Source organism: Lycorma delicatula, chromosome 10 (genome assembly GCF_047948215.1).
Source record: "Lycorma delicatula isolate Av1 chromosome 10, ASM4794821v1, whole genome shotgun sequence".
NCBI lineage: Eukaryota > Metazoa > Arthropoda > Insecta > Hemiptera > Fulgoridae > Lycorma > Lycorma delicatula.
Window position 1 is genome coordinate 113,392,682 of NC_134464.1, and position 18,479 is coordinate 113,411,160.

General features: G+C 27.8%; 1 protein-coding gene across 1 annotated transcript in view; it reads left to right on the forward strand.

The window, feature by feature from the left end:
* The first annotated feature begins 1,788 nt into the window (after window positions 1-1,788).
* Window positions 1,789-18,479, forward strand: part of LOC142331756 (tripeptidyl-peptidase 2-like) — a 79,653-nt gene continuing 62,962 nt past the window's right edge. The window contains exons 1-2 of the mRNA XM_075377821.1: window positions 1,789-2,119; window positions 3,431-3,788. Of these exons, the coding sequence (XP_075233936.1) occupies window positions 3,776-3,788 (13 nt within the window). The 5' untranslated portion in view covers window positions 1,789-2,119; window positions 3,431-3,775. The remainder of the gene's footprint in view (window positions 2,120-3,430; window positions 3,789-18,479) is intronic.

The following is an 18,479-nucleotide window of genomic DNA, read 5'->3' on the forward strand; positions in this document are numbered from 1 at the left end:
TTTTGAAATTTAATTTAAACATTTAAATTGTTATACATTTTACAATTATAACTTTTCTATTAATAAACATTATTTTATTCAATATAAACAATAATTTTATTATTTTTCTTCAGAATGAATTTTCATTCTTCAGAATTTGTTTATATTTTAAACAAAAATATAATTTTAACGAGAGATATACCTTTAGAACACGATAAAAGTACTTGTTTACGTAGTCGAATATTTGCATTTGGTGGAAATTTTCTGCGTAAGTCTGTGTATTCATACTTTTTTTTTACCGGCACTGAGATCTTAATTACATATTCAATAAAATTTGCATTTCAGGGTTAAAAGAAGTTTGACTTTATGCGATTTTTTTTTTTTTAGTATGAAATAAGTTCCTTGTAACTATGTAACTATAAAAGAAAAATTTATGAATAATGATTTTATATATATATTTATATATATATTAATATATTCTCGTGTTGCCCGATCTCTCTGGCAAAAATGAAATCAGGCATAAAATTGTCAAACTGCGTAATTTATTTTTATTACATTTTTTTAGTTATTATAATTTACCGCATAAACCGGAAGATTGTGCGGTGAGTATATGAAACGGAAATATTTAAAATGTCTAACCGGATTTGAATCGGAGTTCAACGAATGAAAGGCGGAGATATTACTACTCCATCACGGTGATCGGAATTTTTGTAATCCATTTTAACAGTTATAAGTAGTTTACTAACCGATTTAACAAAGCGGGTTGTGGGGAGGTTGTCATTTTATTTACAATTAACTGCTTTAAAAAATTATATATAAGTTGGTTTAACTGCATCAGTAAGTGAAAAAAAAAGTAAATAAGTTATCTCATACGTCATGATTAAATATTAAAATATTTACCTCTAATACATACATATTATTATTACATACATACATTTATTTAGAGAATTCTCTTTCTTATGACAGATTGTAAAATCAATTTCATTTTGCCATCTGTTCTTATTTATATTCAAGTCTACAGTTCGGAAATGTGAATTTAATCCTAACGACCTAATAAAAAAGGTTTATTCGAATTTAATCTTGTTTACAAAAAGTCACGGTGGTATTAAAAGATAATTGGATTTATGCGATTACATAATACAGATGATGAAAGATTTGAAAGTTCCAAACGTAATAAATTCGATTTATAGAAACTGAACTTACATTTATTTTTCTTTAAAATTTCATTAATATATTAAATATCTTCTGTTTTTGTAGAGAGTTTATATTTAATAGAGAAATTTTATAGTTAAAAAAAAATTATAAATATTAAAATCTCGACTAATTTTCAAAATTAATATGTGGAATTTATAAAAATATTAGAATTAATAATTCTCTACTTTTGAGTTAATTTTATAATTATATATAATTTAAAAAAATAAATGAATAAATCTAATCGTAGAAATCTATTTGCAGAAGTAAATATTTCAGAATTGTTTTCATTTTGAAAATTATAATAAAAGAAAGAGCATATTCAAATTATATAAATATTTTATTTATTTATATTATTTTAAATTAATTATTAACTCGTAGTAGTCGCTTAAAATATTAGTTGAAATTACAGAAAATTCGAGTCATGAAATGTAACCTTTTGTTAAGTATTTACAAAAGACATACCGAAAAGTTAGGTTTCGTTCTTGACGTTAATATCTTTTTTGTTAAGAACGTAAAAGTAGACTGAAGTTTGGATTGCGTTCCGATCCGTTGGAGGGTTTGTTGGTAGGGGCCCGATGTGCTAAGTTACTCTCGAACAGTTATATACTCTGCTCTGCTCGGACTACAACGTTGCCGCTCTGCTGTATTTATTAGAATCACGTCACCCAGTTGGCGGCTGCGACAGGAATCAACAGGCGTGTTAGCCTTCGAAACTCAAACGCATATCTGTGTATTTATTTGTTTACCGGTTATTTTGTCTGTGAGTTGGTATGTATTTGCTTTTATTTTTTTTTTAGTGATGTGCAAGTTGCTACATTAAAATAAATTATCTAGCGGTTGTTTTCAGTTGTAATTTCGTTTTTTTTTTAACTAGTTTATATAAATGTTTTGTACGTAAATGTTGATACTTAAATGATATCTTCGCTAATATTGTTTTCATTGTAAGGTAAGAAAATACTAACATTTGCTTTTAATTACGTCTAATTAATTATTGATTTCAATTAATATTTTTAATGAAAACATTTCTTTAATAACCCAAAAATATTTTAACGATGTAACGAACTAATTAATATTGTGTATACGTATGAATAGGGTTAGGCTAAATACGATTGTGACATGGGTTTCGAGTCTAAAAAATAAAAAATAAAGTTATTCAAAGTTATAAATATATAAATACAGATAAAAATATTTTACTGCATTACGATAATAACCCCTTAAAAATAGTGTAACTGCATTCAGCTAATGACAAGAATCTATCGCTAGTTTCTTATAAATTAAGCGCGTTACAAAATACCCGTAAATTTAATGAATTCATGTTACAAATAGAATTACTAACATGTATTCTACAATTTATGAAAAAATATTAATTTTTTCAGTATTAATATTCGATTCCTCAGATTTTTAGTTAACAATTTTTATTGTTACCGTTATATCTTCATCTATTTAAAGATTATTAAATATTTTATTATAAAGAATAAATTAATAAAAATAATCCAATGATTTTGCTTTAAAACAATAAAAATTAAAACAATAAAAAGAATAATATGAAAGAATAATATATGCTTTAATAAAAAATTATCTTTAAAAGTTTTTATTGGCTGCATTTACTTAAATTTTCTCAGAATTAAATTCCCTACAAGTTTCGCTAATATTTAACATTTATTAATCGTTTAACAAAGCTGTTGTATTACAAACGTAAAAAAAATTTGTTTTTCAACATCAGATTTTGTATTTTACGTCTGATATTTTAAAAACTACTGGAGTTATAGTTCTGGGACCTGTTTTATCCTATTTCTCGGCTCAAATTACATACGATACCGTAAAGTTTACACCTTAATTTGGTTCTTAAAAATTACAGAAGTGTTTCTTTTTATTAGAAGAGCTGAAATCTGGAAGACATCTTCAGTAGCTGTAACTCGAAAACAAAGCATTTTCAGACCTATGTTTGTATGAACTTATTTCATTATTTTCACCGATAGAACACGAACTAAAAGTTTTTCTGTTTTTTCGTGGGACACTATATATCAAAAACTATATCTTTTAAAGTTAGATAATTTACTAAATATTAAAAATAAAATGTTTATCTTATACCGTTCATGTTAGTATAATTAGTTATAATAGGTTCTCAATTAGAGAAGAATGCAGTCGCTTCACAGTGGTCTGCCGCAAGGCAGCTATGTAAAACATATTGTGGGGTTATCTTAAACAACTGAATTTTTTCAGTTTTTTTTCCAGTTTTTTTTTTTTTTAAATATAGTTCTGCTGAAACTGATGATTTGAAGAACAAAAAAGCTTTTATGACGAATAAAAACTCTGTCCTTAATCATAACTAAATATTGATTTTTTAAAAATGTAATCTTTTAAATTTATGGAATTTGTAGAACTTAATAAGGTTTAATATGGTATAGTTAAGTCTAGTACGGGACTCAAGACAGGACGGACCGGCATTGGGTAGCTTCGATGGCAGTGTAATTGTTGTGTTATGTGTAAAAGTGTTTTAAAACAAAACATAGAGTAAGACGTGTATTCTAGTGAAAGTTTCATCAAAATCGGACGGAAAATAGATGAGTTATAAGTGTTTTAATCTCAAATACGGTACCGCATGGCAGGAACTGGTGAGCCGTTAGTTGTAATTTTTTAAACACAGTATATAGTTTTGTAAGGTATTGTGAATTGTATATTATATATATATATATATATATATATATATATATATATATATGTGTGTGTGTGTGTGTGTGTGTGCACGCGCTTGTAAATTATACTAATGTTTTATATTATTATGAAATTATAAATATTATTGTTGTTATTATAAAATTCTGTTATATTATTGATTATTATTATTATTATATATATTTGGTGCTAATTATTTATATTTTAAGTTAGTTGTAATTATTTACAAATGTTGACAGCAAATGATTTTAAAAATATCAATCTAGAGAGGGTTGTCCATATATAATATTTAGATTTTATGAGTTAAAATTGATATACTGACTCATTTTGGGCTTCATATGGTCATTTGCATTACGGCGTCATACATAGTAATACAGCAGAACAATCTCTTCTTTTTTTGTTGAGGTTGTATTCTTTGTAATGATGTATTGTCTTGGATCTATCTGGGGAGGGTTGAAAAAAAACAAATTCTCACCTGAAATCTTTTTGTATAACTAATACTCTTTTCCTTAAAAATTCAAACTTAACTAAAATTTGCTGACAACAAAGTTGTTATTATTTCTGGCATTGGTAATTTATTTGTCTTAAGAGTGGAAATATAATGGTATATTAAAAACAGTTTAAAAGTTGAAAAAATAATCTATATTTGTAGACTTTTATTGGTTTCCTCAATCCCAATATACCCCCGACTTATTATTATTTTTTTTGGCTGCTTGTACAACTACTATGCTTAGAAGACATAAAAAAAAGTTTTTGGTTAAAAAATATGCAGTAGATAAAAAGATAACTTTTTTGATTTTTGACTAAGGGGAGAGTTTGGGGCAAAATTTTTTTTAAATGGTAAGTTTATGATATATGTCTGTACTGAGCTTTATATAAATTGGGGTTATGCTTATAACATTTTCAGAAATTGACCCCAAACATGCAACAATAAACTGCACCATATACACGAGTCTCTATGCTAAATTTCGTGTGACTGGATTAAAATTAATTAATCCAGTCAAAAGTTAAGCCTCAAACATGCCAACATTCATACATATGTATGAGCATTACCTTCCTTTTTCTGCTTTTTATCAATTGACTGTTGAGTAATGACATTGTATATTTTATATTTTTTTCACAGAAGGAGCGTACATAAATTTTTTTTACATTATCTAAAGTGTTTGATGCATATAAAGAATCTGAAAGTATAATCTGTGCTGAACAGAGTTACTTTTTCTGAAAATAATGTTGTTCACTAAACAACTAGTCTTTGGTAGGGAACAGAGTGAGATGTCCCCCTGGAATTAGTGATGAAGCCATTGAGAAACCATTCTCTCTTGTTTTTTTTAAATTAAAATCTGGCTCATTTTAAATGCCAGGTCACCTGCTGAATTTTATTTTACAAAATTTTTTATGAAAATTTTACTTACCAAATTGTTAAGAATAAAGAGTATGAAATACTATCAAGCTTCTTTTTCCTACTCTGTACTAAATCTTTGAAAGATTTTTTAATTTTGAGTGTTTTTTTTTTAATGGATTATTTATGGATAGCATATAATTATTTGGTTAATTGAAAGCTTAAATATATTATTTATAATTGATGAGAATATTTTTTTGGTAATTTGATAGTATTATCCGAAGGAAGTTGATAAAATCCAAAATGGATTATTGTTTCTAATTTCATGTAAATTAGATAATAATGAAGATTGATTATATGCACAACACTATCAGTTGACTTTGCTGGTAATGTAATATATAATATTAATTTCAGATTATAATTAATAAAACTGTTACATGTTACATTATTTGTATATTAGCTGTAAAGAAAATTTTATCTAATGAAACTACGAAAAAGATGATATTTTAATCATATTTTCAGTAACAGTATAGGTTAACCTGGAATTTTACAAATAAATTTTATTTCTACATTAGTTTAAACAATTAAAAAAAAAAATTATTGAATATTCATTGAAGATTATAAATAAAATATTTATTGTTCCTTATGAATATTTAATGATATTTAAATTGATGTTATTTACTGGCGTTTTTTATATTAAGAAGTTAGCGTTTAGAGTGTTGTAGGCCTACTGAGAACTAGTTGAACAAGTATATTTGTTTTAACCCTCGAGTTGGTTATATTGTTATACTTTTTCATTCATGAATTCCAGCACTATTAAGAATATCTTTATAAATAGATTAAAGTTTTATATATATAATTACATAATTTAATTAATTATAAAATCAAAACCACCAGATACAGTACATTAAAAGTAAGACACTTACTTGCATACTTACTTTGGTTTTACTTGCATACTATGGTACGAGAAAGATATTTTAATGTTATATGACAATGCTGTATATGCTGTTGTATTCTACATCTAATTTCTGATTTTAACTGCTGACAATGAAGTAAATCTTTGAAAGCGCTATAGTTGGTAAGCATCTTACTTTTAATAAACTGTACCTGGCGGTTTTGATTTAACTAATTTGTGATTTTAATTTAATTAATTAAATTATATTATTCGATACATTAGGAAAAATGTCTGAAAAAATAATAAAATATATGTATATATATATTTGCATGGATTGCTTGGAGTAACATTTTTATTTTTTTTTAAATTTAGGGAAATCATCCCATCCCATTGATCTAACTTTTTGTTTATTTATCATACAGGATTAATAAAATCACAATAAAATTAGGATGATGAAAATTTATTGTGAATTTATTTGGAATATAGGTCATGTTTTAAAAAGTCCAGTTTATTGAAACTGGAATAAAAGGGAATAAAAGATATATTTGAACTTTAACATAACATCATTTGAAAATCTTTCCGTGTAATAAATGATCGTACTTTGATATGATGGTACATATATGCTTGTAATAAACAAAAGTATTTAATAATGGTTCTTTTATAAACTATCTAACAGGGGTGTACTTGTAAATTTTCCAGTACTGAACATTTAATTTGTACTATAGGATACTGCAAAATTCGGTTCACAGTCACAGCAGCTGGTTATATGACACCGTTATGAAAAATGCATGTTAATTTTTATGTTTACATGAAAATCTTTTCTTTTTTTTGCCATATTTGTAACTGTTTTTTGTGAATTAGATTTTTAGTGACTTATTTTACTGCCAAGGACTATTTTTTGTGCTGTCTTGATTTTTATAATTTAGGTTATATTTTTTTATAAGCTCATAGTTTGTTAATAATATATCAGTAAAAACAAAGGTGAAGAATTAAAGCAAAGTTTTAATATCCACAAAAACATTTTAATACGTAAAAATTCATCATACATGACTGACTTAATGAAGTGATAATTTCTTTCATTAAGAAATATAATAACATAGGCCAGACAGACTTTAAGTTAAAACTAATTTTATGAGAAAGGGCAATTTTTTATTTCTCCTAAAAAGCGCTGTACTGGAACAGCATTCCTGTGCTCTCTGGCATCAATGCATTCCTGATATGAAAGCACGTTCTACAAAATAATGTACGATTAAAAATTTGTTTTATAAGAATCTAAATACAACCAGAAAAATAATTTGTAATGTGTTTCAATGTAAGAAGTAAAATTTGGATGGATTCCCATCATAAATTATAAACAGAATTTATTAAAAAAAAAAGTAGAAAGCTTTGAATTATACGTTATCTCACTTCCTTGATATACTTGATTTGGTGCTGATTTATATATATATTTTTTTAAAGTAGCATACGTTTAGTTATTGATGAGCACGGGATTGTTTCTCATAAATTCTGGCTAAATTTATACTTTCTGTATTGTCAAACAATTTTTCATGCATGTACTTTTTTTGGGAATAAGAACTAAATAAGAGAGACTTCTGTGATTTAAAATCAACTAACCAAGATTTGTGTTGATTTCAGATCCAATATACAGAGCGCTGATTAATTAATGTAATTACATTTTTTTTTGTAATGTTACTTTGTTTACGCTTATTAAATTATGATTAATTTTTCTTCCGTGAACTTTAAAATGTCTTGTTTTATATATCAAAGAAATCGGTATTGTCAAAAGTTAAAAACTTCTGTTGTTTTATGAGATATTGACTTTTATTTTTATGACGCTTATTGAAAAAATTAAATCAAGTGGAAAACCAATTTTATTTACCACCTGTAAGGGGGAGTTATCCTTATAAGTATCCCAGTTGTAATTTTTTTTTACTTATATTTCTTCCACTTTATATATATTTTTCGTCTATACGTTTAATTTTTATGTGCTTTTTTTTACAAATGCACGTGTATGTATTATTTTCTTTATTAATTCATTTTTATGTTTTGAGTGTATGCGTATATTAATTTTAATTAATTTATTTTATCGTTTAATTACCAGTTAATATTAAACAAAATTAATTAATAAAGGTAAGAAAAAATAATAGTTATCATGTTAAGATGAAGATAAGTTAAGTACTAAAAAAGTTGAAAATTTTTTTTATTATAATATCTGCAATATTGATCTTTATTTGTTGAAATAAACTTTATTAAAAAATAAATTTAGATTCAGGAGGTCTTATAAAAATGAAATAATACAAAAAGTATTAGGTAGTTTGTTTCAGTTAAAATAAATTTATTATTAGCGGTAGTAATTGTTAACGGGTTAATATTTTTATTGTAACATGTAAATTTTTTTAAATTGTGGTTACCGGATGAGGCATCATCTTTTGTGTAACTGCTCTTTGATATTATTGCACTCTGCAGTATATTTTTTGGCCAATCAAACTGTTAACCGGCATATCGTTACGGGTGTTATGCTCTGCTGTCATCACAGATAAATTATGATGACCACATTCACCAGCCTAAAAACATTTAGCAGTTTATCAACTTATTATTAAATCGTTTTTATGAGGTAATGTTAGAAAGTAAGTTTTTCATAACCGGTTTATTTTTATGATTTCATATTACAGATATATGTACATATTTTGAAAAGATACATATATACTGTTTTTTTTTTTTTTGTAATCACCCTTTTGGTTGAAAGATTTGTTGTAAGTACAAGATCTACAATCCAAAACCATTTTTTGATGGAAGTGAAAATTTGTTGACAGAACAATTATCACTCTTGAATGCTTTCCTGGGATACTCCTGTTCACAGTGATTAAGATTTTATCTTTTGAGAGTAATTGAATATTCTATCATTCGTTTGGTAACTCTTTGATTCAGGATTTACCCCCTTTATCCCTTTTTGATACTAATCTAATCAAAGATTATCAATTCTTAACGTACTGTTGCTAATTATTTATACTGGATTTGTATAGTTTTTATTGCCATTTTCTAATTTTTAAATCTGTAAGTTATAGATGATATATTTTTAATGTGATGATCTTTATGTAAGTTCTTTGAGACTTAAAACATATTATGTACGGCTGATTCTTTTATACAAATTATACGTGCATTTCATTTCAAATTTATCATTTTTAAATCTTTGATTTTTATTATATCGTTAACATAAAATATATCTCATTTATTTATTTTTGATTATCTGTTGTGGTTAAATTGCCGGTTACTATACTCAAATCATCTGGGTTTCAATTTCACATTTTGGGTAGTAGAAAACTGTTAAAAAAAAATTGGCATTAACTGCTGACATCATTAACTCTTAATAAAGCCAGTATGCAATATAATACTGTTTTAAATTAATCAATATCCTACACGTATTGATTTATTAAATAAGGATATAGATGTTGGCAGTTATCATGATAAAATTCCAGATTGTTTTCCCAAAACACATAGACCGTGGCCGCTAAGGATCTAGGACTTTTGTCATTTATTTTAGGTGTAGTGCAAGTTTAATTACTGAAATGTGTCTGTAAAAAACATACATTCAGAACTGTACATTAGTGGCTATTACCTCTTCAAAGTATACCATTTGTATGTCTGTGCAGTAGTTCATATGCTAGTTACATTTCTAAATATAAATTTAGAATGCTCTGAAGTATTTTTGATTTTGGTTGATTTCATTGATGTAAAAAAATCCCCATCTGCAGTTGCAGGCTGACTGTGCATTTCCATATGTAATTCTGGAAATGACAAGAAATAAATCATATGAATTAAAGGTAATTTAATCCAGTAATTAATATTTTGGCGCGCTAATGTAAAAATTCATTCTGAAGAAGGTGAGATCTCTATAAAAATAATCTAATCTTCAGAAAACAAGCTAGTAATGGAAAGCATTTAGTGTATAACCTCAATTAGTTGATATAATTTGTACTATTTTTTTACAATATTCAACAGAATGCATTTATAAATGATACTTTCTGATTCGGTTGATGATAAATCTTTGAAGCCAAACAATAAAAAATAAAGTTTTAAATGAATTTCCAACAAGTGACCCTTAAATTTTTACTTTCACCCTTTAAATTCCAGGCTGTTTGAAGGAATAATACAATTATAAAATCTTTAAAAAAGTTGGTAAAAATTCTATTTCTTGTTAAACATAAAATATTATCTTTTTTTTCACATATTTCTTGTATATATGACTTATTTTGTGTGTATATTATAAGTGTTAAAAAACTTTTTTCTTTGTACAAGTTTGACTGTTTTAACTTTACCGGTTTGAATTAAATGTCAATAATTTGTATATATGTCCATGATATTTTGAATAAGAACTGGTTTTAATGAAATGATGTTATAATTTTTTATCACTAATTTTGTGTAAATATCTTTCATCTTGTATGCTGAAAAAACTTTGATTTCCTACTTAAATGGAGGTGATTGCTTGCTGTTCAATAAAATAATTTGTTTATTCGTTTATTTTATGAGGTAACAAGATTATGAAGCTTAATATATTCATAATTATGCTTTATTTTGAGATACCTTTGGGAGTAATTATTCTTCTAATTTGTTTGTTATAGTTAGTTGTTCAGAGAAACAGTGTGCAAATTTTTACATATTTGTTTCCCTTTTATTTTTTTTTACAGTAGTCCCGCTGTTACATGTTTAATAAGTAGATCATTTTCTTAAAGTTTTTTTTTTTGAGGTTTTTAGGGGCATCGACTACTTTGGTCATTAGCCCCATCCCACTTAAAAAAAAAAATAAAAAAAAAGTTTGATAATTCATATTTTCATGGAAAAATGTTAAAAATTTCACATTCTTCTAATTTTAAATCCAACACATTACCGCCTAGGCTTTCCTTTCAGCCATCCTTTCTTGCGTTTTTCCATTCTGCGAGACTTTTCTTTTTTACGTTTATTGATGGCATTATAATCAAAGATTTTGCCGGTTTTTTAAACTGTCCTGGTATGGATCTTATGTCAACGACGTCAGTCCAGGAATGAGCCTTCTCATGTTTACTTTGTTGTGTCTGATGAGTCGACTCGATCGTGGAATCAATGATTCTTTCTATCATTGTCGTGAGACTCGGTGCCATCGTATTAAGCAACTGCTCCACGTTGATTTTAGATGTGGGGGGAGCAGCAGCTGCTGCTGTGTATGTAGTCGATAGTCTAGGTGTACGTATTTTGACAATCTTCTTCGCTTCAGGATAGTTAACTTTTTGAAGCGTTTTAACTTCCTGAATGTCTGTTTCTAATTTGTATACTGGGCAGTTTCTAGATCGACAGTTGTGGTGCCCTTTACAATTAATGCAGACTGGAGGGTCTTTACATGGATCACCCTCATGTATCTTCATTCCACATATACAAATTTCCTGCGCTTCACATCTAGCTGCAGTGTGTCCGAAACGTTGACACTTAAAACATCTCATCGGCTACGGAATAAATGCCCATACATCAAGCCGATGGATGCAAGCTCGTCCCTTTTCAGGAAGATTTGGCTTATTGAATTTCAAAACATGCGAGGCCGAAGGAAAAATCTCACAATTTCGTCTCATAGTAAGTCTCCGACAATGTGTCACTCCCTGACTAGACATTTCCTGCACTATTTCTTCTTCAGTACAGTTAAGATGTTCACGGCAAACAATAACTCCTCTAGATGTATTAAGTGTACTATGCGGTTGGACAGTAAACGCAAATGCACCGATCTTCTTCAACGCCTGGACTTTCTGGCTTTGCATGTCGTTCATAGTTTCGACATGTAATCCATTGAACGTCTTACGGATTTCCTTGACAGGACCACCAGCACAATTAGTAATCTCTCTAGCAATTAAGAATGGACTTACCTTTTGGAAGTTAACATTCTCTTTCGTAATGACCAAAAATCTTGGTTTGAGAACATTGTTTCCAAACAAAGCTCTTCTTAAATCTTTACTGATTTTATCCAGCATCTTTTCTCATCTTATCACTCTCCTTACTTTTTTCCTCTTCGCTTGAGGCGAATCGGCGGTTTCTAAACGAGGCTGTTTACGTGCACCCTCTGCCACGTTAGTTTTTTCAGGAATATTCATGAACATTTATCCCTTCTGTAGCAAGGCTACCCGCCGGGGTACACCCCCACTCCAGGGCTACTAACCTTATAGGTCCGATCTGGTACTCCGGTGGAACCGGCATATGTCCTGGCAGAGAGCGGATGCGCAGTCTCTGCACTGACTCCAGGCTCCTACCGAAGCTTTCAGAGCTCCCATGCACCGACATACATGGGCACCATTGCTACATGCTTGCCATCGCAGGGATAACGGAGACCCTTCCATTACACCTACAATAACATTGACCCTGGCCGCCACATCGCCAGCTCTAAGTTTGGTATGTGTCCACTAAATTGTTCATATCCTGCAGGTAGCCGAAAAATCCAATCCATATGGTGACCTGAAGGTGAAACGGGTCAAAAGAAAAAGCATATCCGAGGAATTTACTCGGAGCCCCGTTAGCCAGCTATATGTATTGTACATAAGTACAGCTGTCACCGCCCTGGATGTGGAACGTAGATGTTGTTAAAGTTATTTGTTAAAATTAAATTGAATTGTATGATTTACTTACCAAAATTTTGTTATGTTTGAATTATTAACCTCAGTTTCAAATATTTTCATTAATCGTGTTTTTCTGAACACGGTTTTCCAGTGTGAAGTCAAATGATGATTTATTTTCCTCTTTTAAATATTAGAGAATTTGTGGTGGCCTCATCCTTTAAGTTAGGTCCATTATTGCGTCATTTATGTATTTTATTTTTTTGAACAAACGACAGTAGTGTACAAAGAATGAAGTCTGGTATAGTACAAACATTTTTATTCTGAAAAAGCTTTGCCGTCTTTATTAGAGGTCATTGTTGTTTAACATTGTCAAGTTTGTTTAGGAAATTTTATTAGGTTACAACCGTCAAGTTTGTTTTTTCAATGTTGCAAAAAAAAGAAGATTTAGATGCCAATTGATTAAGGTTATCGAAATAGTAATTTTAACAATTGATGTTTGTATACAGTGGAATTTCAGTTATTAGGATTGGTTTTTATAAGGCTGAATCTGGATAATTGGAAATTAAAAAAGATTTACCGTATGTACTACAAATATCATTTTAATATTTAATGTATCACACTTAGTAATACAAAAATATAAAAAGAAACTGAATATTAATAAAATTAAAAAGGTACTTGAAATGTACATACGTGTAATAAAAAACTGATAAGTAACTAAAATTCACTGAATAGAAATTTGCTTATAAAAGAATCAGAATTTACAAAAATTATTTGAAAGGAATAAAAATTTACTATACTATACTTAAAATTTACTATACTTTACTATACTAGATTTACTATACTTTAAATTTCATTTAAAAAACTTTATACGTAAAAAAAAAAATGTGTTGCATAGAAATTGATTTGAGTTACTTTGTGTTATAAAATTATAATTTCTTAAAAATTATAAAATATAAAAAAAATTACTGTAGTTGTAATAGAATAAAATTTAGTGACAGTTAGTAATCAAATCATACCTTTAAAAATTCTACTTCTTAAAAAAAAATTTTATCTGTATTTGTTTTAATTTGATCTTCGTTTGTGAGCTGCAAGCTCATGTAATTATTTTAAACAAAGAATGCGTGTAGAATCGCATTCTTTTTGTCGCTTCAACCAGTTCATAGCAATAGACAAAGATTCACAAGCTTTTTTGTACGACAGCAATTCAATTAATGCTTGACCAATTAATATGCTTATCAGAAGTATATTTTATAATTTGTTTAATATAGGCCTAAATTTACTTGTGTTTTCTTCTTCTTCATGTAATACTATAAATTGCAAAAAATCCAATAAAATCAAAGATTGACTGTTGAAGCAAAGCTTTGTTTAAATAGTATTATAGATTTTTTAAGTAACGTATTAATTTTTTAAAATCGCCTAGTACTGATGTAAGCAGTCTGGGTAGTTAGACATCCAGAAAATATGCGTTTGGTTAATCGGTGTCCCACTGATACAGTTTATATATTTATGTAGATTTTAGTTTGAACCAGTTATATGAAATTTCATAATTTTAAAAATAAAATAAAAAATTAAAGCTATTCCATTTTAAACAATATTTACCCATATTAATTATTTAAAGTCATTTTTTAGGGTGGGGGAACTATAAAAGATTGTTTTGTTGTAGTAATTTGAACTAGTTTAATGTAGATTAAGAGCCACTAACTAAAAGTAGTATTGCAACATGTTATCTGTAAGTTGGAATAGCTTCCGGTAAATCCAGAATTTTGTTGATCTAGATTGAGTGTGGTCATCTCATTAACAATTATTTGAATGATTTTTGTTCTGCTGGAACCGGTGAATTTAATTTCAAGGGATTGTAATCAAATATATCTATATATATATATATATATATATGAGTGTTATCCAACTTTATTTCCCGAGGAATTTTCTTTTAATAGCGTAATCGCTAATAACATTAATCGTTTCTATTGCTTTTATTCATCTAGTAATTCTAAATTTCAATCTTTTGAAATGTTTTATTTATTTATTTTTCAAAATATTTTAGTATCGTTGCAGTTGAAATTAATGTAATTTTGAATGGTTTATGACAAATGATGCTTAGTTAATTTTGCCGGTAGGCTAACTTATAAAGTTATAAATTTATAGGAGAAAATGTAGTCTGTATATGACAGCAATACCTGTTTTCTTTCTTTCTTAAGAATCTGTATTTCCATGTCTGTGATATAAATAAATATTGTTTTCTACCATTCAGGCTATCTTATAAAGCAATCCTTTAAGTAAGTCATAATAATAATACAATCGTATAAATAAATTTTATATATTTTTATATAAATGTTAGATGACATTACTTATGTAATAATTAATCACAAATAAGTAACAACAGAGATTATTAAAATCGCATTACTTGGATAGTGTTTAACAGGTTTATTAAACATGGTTTTGGCTGTTGGAATTTTATCTCGGTTCACATCCTTCAACTTCCTGAATATTATCAGAAATGTTCCAGATGTTGGTCGTAAAGTTGAAAATTATTTTTTACTAACTATGTATGCAAAATTAAATAGAAAGTGCATTTAAAAAAAATTATATAACTGAAGTCGATAATGTTTCATTATATATTTTTTTTATTTAAATCTTTATAAATTCTTTACTGTGCAGGTAAAATGGAATTTTTATTTTATGTTAATATTATTGACTAATATGTTATAGATTGTTATCAGTAGAGTTTTATGAATGAAATTTTTGTTTAAGAGATCACTAACTGGAATTTTTTTTTTAGAGAAAACATTGTCTAATTAAATGTTATCCATCATAAGTAACTTTTGTGTAATGGCAGCTCCTTAGAATGTGTTAAAAGATATTTTGGTTGTTTCAATTACTGTTTTAGAAGAATAAAATAATTATTTTTAAAATTGTGTTTGTAAGGTATTTGTAATTAAAAATTCCTGTAAAACATGAACTATGTAAATCTTTTATGAAATAATATATTAGTGATAATAATATTTACTTGTACACCAAACATTTTATTGTGCTTGTTGATTATCCTTTTTTTTAAAGTGAACTGATGTGCGTAGGTGCCAAATAAATATTTCTTAACTGTATGTTAAAATCATTGTACCATTCTTTATATGTAATTTTTCAGTATGGAATTAAATGGATGCTAATGAATTATTTATTTTGGAATTTTTCTTAATAAATTTAGAACTTACTAAAAAAAAACACTGATTTTTATCTGTTGTAATAATAGTAGAAATTTGATAAATTTATCAGAATTTTTTAATATCTTAAACTTTTTTAGTTTTTGTATTCTGTTATATAATCAATTATTTTGTTTGCTTTAAGATTCTACCGTCTCACAAGTTGTTAGTCACAGTCAGTTTCGTGTCATCCATTCCCAAGAAAGCACAGTTAATCGAACAGTAATGATAAAAGTATAGCGTTAACACCAAAATTCTAATCCGGCTATTCCTTAGTCTGGATATAAAATATATTTTTTAAGAGAAAAAAGTGTTCGTTATATAGTATTTTTTGTTCATTTATCATGTAGATTGCCGACAACATATTAAAAGAAAGAAAAAAAATCACATTGAGGATAATTTCAATACATCAGAGTTTGAATAGTTCATCTTAATTAAATAAATAACTGGAATGAGTTTACAAAATTATTATTATTTGTATTCATTAAACATCAGAATATTCATCTCAAATAAGGGCAAAACCAATCCTACAGTTTAATACTTATTTTTACTGTGTCGATGAATAGTAATGCCCTAAATTTCTATTATCTATTTTAATTCAATAAGTTTCAGGTTTGATTCTGCTAATACGTGAAATTTTTTATTCTACAAATTTCCATATTTAATTTTTTCGATTTCAGGAAGGTTGTCTACTTATAAAACTATCACAGAAATTACTCCTGCTTAATCTCTCCCGCAAAAAAAATAAAGTTTGAACAGTAATAAAATTTATTGCAAACCTTAATCAAAGATTGTATCTATTAAAATGGAGCAGAATGAGGTTGCTGAACATACATTTAGATTGACAGTCGAAATTTCATAAAGAGATGGTACAGCAAATAATCGTGGGATTAAAAAATTTAGTTCTGCGTTGTTTTGGTACCATGTCACCTCCATGCAGAGAAGTTGCTACAATTTTATTTCGTTTAATAGATACTGAAAAAGTAAGTTCTGATTACCTTTTGTTATATTTTTAATACGGGACGTATTTATAAATCTATTTATTATTTTCATTTAACTAAAATAAAATTTTAATACTTAAAAGAAATGAGTGTAATTATTTTATTTTATTTTTATCTATATATTTTTAATGGAATAAATTTTAATGTATTTATGTATAAATATATAAAATAAATTATAAGTAAAAAACCAAAAAAAAGTTACAATGAATTTTTAAGAAAAAACATATTGTTTATTATTATAAAAAGTACACCCATACGTACATACTATTTTCAAATATACATATATCAGGTATCAGATAGATTATATCATGGTTATGCAAATATTTAGAAATCAACTCGTTGACTGCTAAACTTACCCTGGAGCAGACATTGATAGCGACCATAATTTGGTGATAATGAAATGTAGATTGGGGCTTAAAAACCTGAAGAAAAGGTGTCAGATGAATCGGTGGAATTTAGAGAAGCTTGAGGAAGAGGAGGTAAAGAAGATTTTTGAGGAGGACATCGCAAGAGGTCTGAGTAAAAAAGATAAGGTAGAAAATGTAGAAGAAGAATGGGAGAATGTTAAAAAGGAAATTCTTAAATCAGCAGAAGCAGACTTAGGCGGAATAAAGAGAACCGGTAGAAAACCTTGGGTTTGAGACGATATATTGCAGCTGATGGATGAACGTAGAAAATATAAGAATGCTAGTGATGAAGAAAGTAAGAGGAACTATCGGCAATTAAGAAATGCTATAAACAGGAAGTGCAAACTGGCGAAAGAAGAGTGGATTAAAGAAAAGTGTTCAGAAGTGGAAAGAGAAATGAACATTGGTAAAATAGACGGAGCATACAGGAAAGTTAAGGAAAATTTTGGGGTACATAAATTAAAATCTAATAATGTGTTAAACAAAGATGGTACACCAATATATAATACGAAAGGTAAAGTCGATAGATGGGTGGAATATATTGAAGAGCTATACGGAGGAAATGAATTAGAAAATGGTGTTATAGAGGAAGAAGAGGAAGTTGAGGAGGATGAAATGGGAGAAACAATACTGAATTTAAGAGAGTATTAAAAGATTTAAATGGCGGAATGGCTCCTGGAATAGACGGAATACCTGTAGAATTACTGCGCAGTGCCGGTGAGGAAGCGATTGATAGATTATACAAACTGGTGTGTAATATTTATGAAAAAGGAGAATTTCCATCAGACTTCAAAAAAAGTGTTATAGTAATGATACCAAAGAAAGCAGGGGCAGATAAATGTGAAGAATACAGAACAACTAGTTTAACTAGTCATTTATCAAAAATCTTGACTAGAATTCTATACAGAAGAATTGAGAGGAGAGTGGAAGAAGTGTTAGGAGAAGACCAATTTCGTTTCAGGAAAAGTATAGGGACACGGGAAGCAATTTTAGGCCTCAGATTAATAGTAGAAGGAAGATTAAAGAAAAACAAACCAACATACTTGGCGTTTATAGACCTAGAAAACGCATTCGATAACGTAGACTGGAATAAAATGTTCAGCATTTTAAAAAAATTAGGGTTCAAATACAGAAATAGAAGAACAATTGCTAACATGTACAGGAACCAAACAGCAACAGTAACAATTGAAGAACATAAGAAAGAAGCCGTAATAAGAAAGGGAGT